The 2741-nt window shown below is 68.3% G+C and overlaps 2 protein-coding genes across 2 annotated transcripts in view; one reads left to right on the top strand and one right to left on the bottom strand.

Moving 5' to 3' along the window:
* Positions 1 to 416: 416 nt before the first annotated feature.
* On the top strand, positions 417 to 638 carry MNEG_9771 (hypothetical protein; the record flags this gene model as incomplete). Its single annotated transcript, XM_014041759.1, has 1 exon — positions 417 to 638. A coding segment is annotated over one exon (222 nt), but the record flags the coding sequence as incomplete, so codon positions are not given.
* A 1064-nt stretch (positions 639 to 1702) lies between these two features.
* Positions 1703 to 2741, bottom strand: part of MNEG_9770 (hypothetical protein) — a gene marked incomplete at both ends in the record, with an annotated part of 4049 nt that continues 3010 nt past the window's right edge. The window contains 2 exons of the mRNA XM_014041758.1: positions 1703 to 1950; positions 2309 to 2390. Coding sequence (XP_013897212.1) covers positions 1703 to 1950; positions 2309 to 2390 — 330 coding nt within the window. The remainder of the gene's footprint in view (positions 1951 to 2308; positions 2391 to 2741) is intronic.

The following is a 2741-nucleotide window of genomic DNA, read 5'->3' as shown; positions in this document are numbered from 1 at the left end:
GGGGGGGGGCGCGGCGGGGTTGTGTCTTGCCAAACGCTGCTGTTCTCATCCTCCGCGCGCGGCGCTGAGTTTTTGGGGTCGTCTGTCTGCGGGGCGGGGCCAAGCGGCCGCTCACGCTGCAAAACAGTACCCACAACAAGCGCTGCTGCTGCGCCGACGGCAGGGTGTGAGGGGAGGGGCGCCTGCTTAGACAAGTGCGCGTGCGCGACGACATCGCCCTGGCCCGTCATTGCTCGCGGCTCCAGCAACGCCGCATCACAGTCTTATCGCTCACCGCGCCACCCCTCCCCATGCACATACTGTGCATCTCTCTCTTGACACACAGCCACACACACACACACACACACACACACACACACACACACACCGACACACACACACACACACACACACACACACCACCACCACTCACCCAGGTGCGGGCGCAGGGGGAGGACGTGCTGCGGTCAAACTCGATCCCTCGGGACAGGAGCGAAGACCTCCTGGTCAAACGCGGCAGCGGCGGGACCGGCGGCGGGAACGCAGCCGAGAACGGGGCCGCCAGCGAAGGCCGGCAGCGAGGGGACGGGGAGGCGCCCAGCAGCGGCGGCGGCAGCAGCGGCGGCGACGCCCCGTCGGACCCGGGCCCTGGCCTTTAATGCAAGCGCCGCTGCGCCGCGCCTGCCGCAGCCCCTGTAACTTCCACGCGTGTAACTTCCAGGCCTCTGCAATTTCGATGCGTGCAAGGCAGGGCGGCTGACCGGTGATAGCGCTGCCGGACAGTGAACAGTGCTGCGGGCCACAGAGCGCGTGTTCCACCCCCAAGCATCACTCGGCCGCGTCTCCTTGTCGAGCCACACCAATTGCGCTTGCCTAAACTCGACCAGTGAACCCTTGATCAATCATTACAAGCCAGAAATACACCAAAACATGTGGTCACAAGATTGAGATTAAAGGCAGAGCTTGCAATGATAATAAGGCAGGGCTTCCCCTGGCTGAGGCACTCGCCGCCTGGGCTCGACCCATGGGTCGCAGGTGGTGGGTGCTCGAGAACGCGGTAACGCGTCAAGCCGGCACCCTTGCCGCCCCCCTCCCAGCTGTCGTGGGCCCGCCGGCGCCGGCCCCGTGCCGCCAAGACAGCCGCAGCCACGCCCAGGCCAGCAGCGGCACCCAGCCCGCGACGGGGCCGGCGACCAGGGGGGCGGCCCCGTACGTGCTGACTAGGCGCAGCATCCAGCGGGCCCAGAGCAGCGCCATAGGCAGCAGGGTGATGACGTGGCCGATGCCGACGAGGGGGCCGGGGGGCTTCATGTCGAAATGGGCGTATGCATTGGAGACGTGGGCCTGGCGGGGTGACGAGGTGAGTAGGGTGGGGTTGAGGCTGGAATTGGGGTGGGGTTTGGGGAGTTGAGGAGATGGTGTGAATGCAGGGGGGGGGGTACGGAATGACGCCCCCGTCTCCAGCGCAGCGAGCAACCAGACGCGCCTGCAGCGCCCCAAAACTCACGCATCCCCCGAGCTGTATCAAATCCGCTCTCTGCGTCCGAGTCTCAAGGGCCCGAGCGCCCCGCCCACCAGCCAGAGCGATAGCATCGCCGAGCAGGTCGCCGCAAGGATCGCCCCCCAGCGACGGGTCTCCCGCGAAAGCGGCGTACCATGCGGTATGTCGTGCAACCCGGCGCCCCCGGCGGGCGGCAATCGTGAAAAAGCCCAGAGCGCCCCGTCATGGCCGCTTCACCCGGGATGGATCAACGCCCAGTAAACTGAATCCAAAGGGCCCACGCGCGCCGCCCACCAGCCAGAGCGTCAGCGGCGCGAAGCAGGCGACCGTCATGATCGTCCCGCCCAGTGAAGGGTCCGCGCATCTGTGGAGCGCCGCCCCTCCGCCCGCCGGCCGCATGAGCAGCCCCCAGGGGAACACCGCGCCCAGCCCGGCCTCGCCGCCGCTGAGGGGGGCCAGGTGCCACGGGCCTTTTTTGGGGGGGGGGCGCGTGGGGCGAGTGAGGGGTGTGTGGGCTGGCGACGTCAGAGGGTTGAGGGAGTGGGGGTGTTGGGCCGCAGGTTTCGAGGTTGTGTTGACGAAAGCGTCAGAGGAAGCTAGAAGGGGGACGGCTTGGAGAACCCGAGACTGCGTAAATGGTGCGCAGGCGGGGCCCCCTTGCGAGTCCCGTAAAGGATCCCGTTCTGCAACATGAAGGATATGAGATGGTCTCCGCAGGCTGTAGCACACAGGCATGACCGTGAAAGGCGGAGACAGGGCCCGGCGGGGCCGGACGCAACCAGCCAAGCCGCCCCGCCCCTTATGACGCGCCGCGCTGCGCCCGCCCACCTGCCACCAGCAAGGCGCTGAACGCGGCCATAGCTGTGAACGCGCGCCCCCCGCCGCAGCGCGCCCAGCATTCGGCCATAACCTGGGGGGGTGGGGTGGGGGGCCAAAGGGAATGCATGGTCACAAGGCATGGGGGGCTGCTGGGGAGGAGGCGGGGCTTGCTGGCCGGAGCGGGAAGCGCTAGGGTTGTTGGGTGCCGTGGATGATGGTTGAAGGAAAGCGCGACGGGCCCTGAGCGCAGCAACTGCTGCAGAGGGTCGCAGGCAGGGCCTTCGGTGGTAGGGTAGGGGCCGGCGCACCTTGAGCGGCCACAGTGCCGTTAGCAGCAGCAGCCGCCACGCGCGCCCCGCCAGCGCCCCGAACCACGCCGCCGCCGCGCCCGCCGCGCGCCCGCCCGCAACGGCGCCGCCGCTCCCGCCGCGCCGAGAGGCGG

The sequence above is a fragment of the Monoraphidium neglectum genome (genome assembly GCF_000611645.1).
Source record: "Monoraphidium neglectum strain SAG 48.87 unplaced genomic scaffold scaffold02057, whole genome shotgun sequence".
Lineage (NCBI taxonomy): Eukaryota > Viridiplantae > Chlorophyta > Chlorophyceae > Sphaeropleales > Selenastraceae > Monoraphidium > Monoraphidium neglectum.
This window is presented reverse-complemented; position numbering and strand designations above follow the sequence as displayed.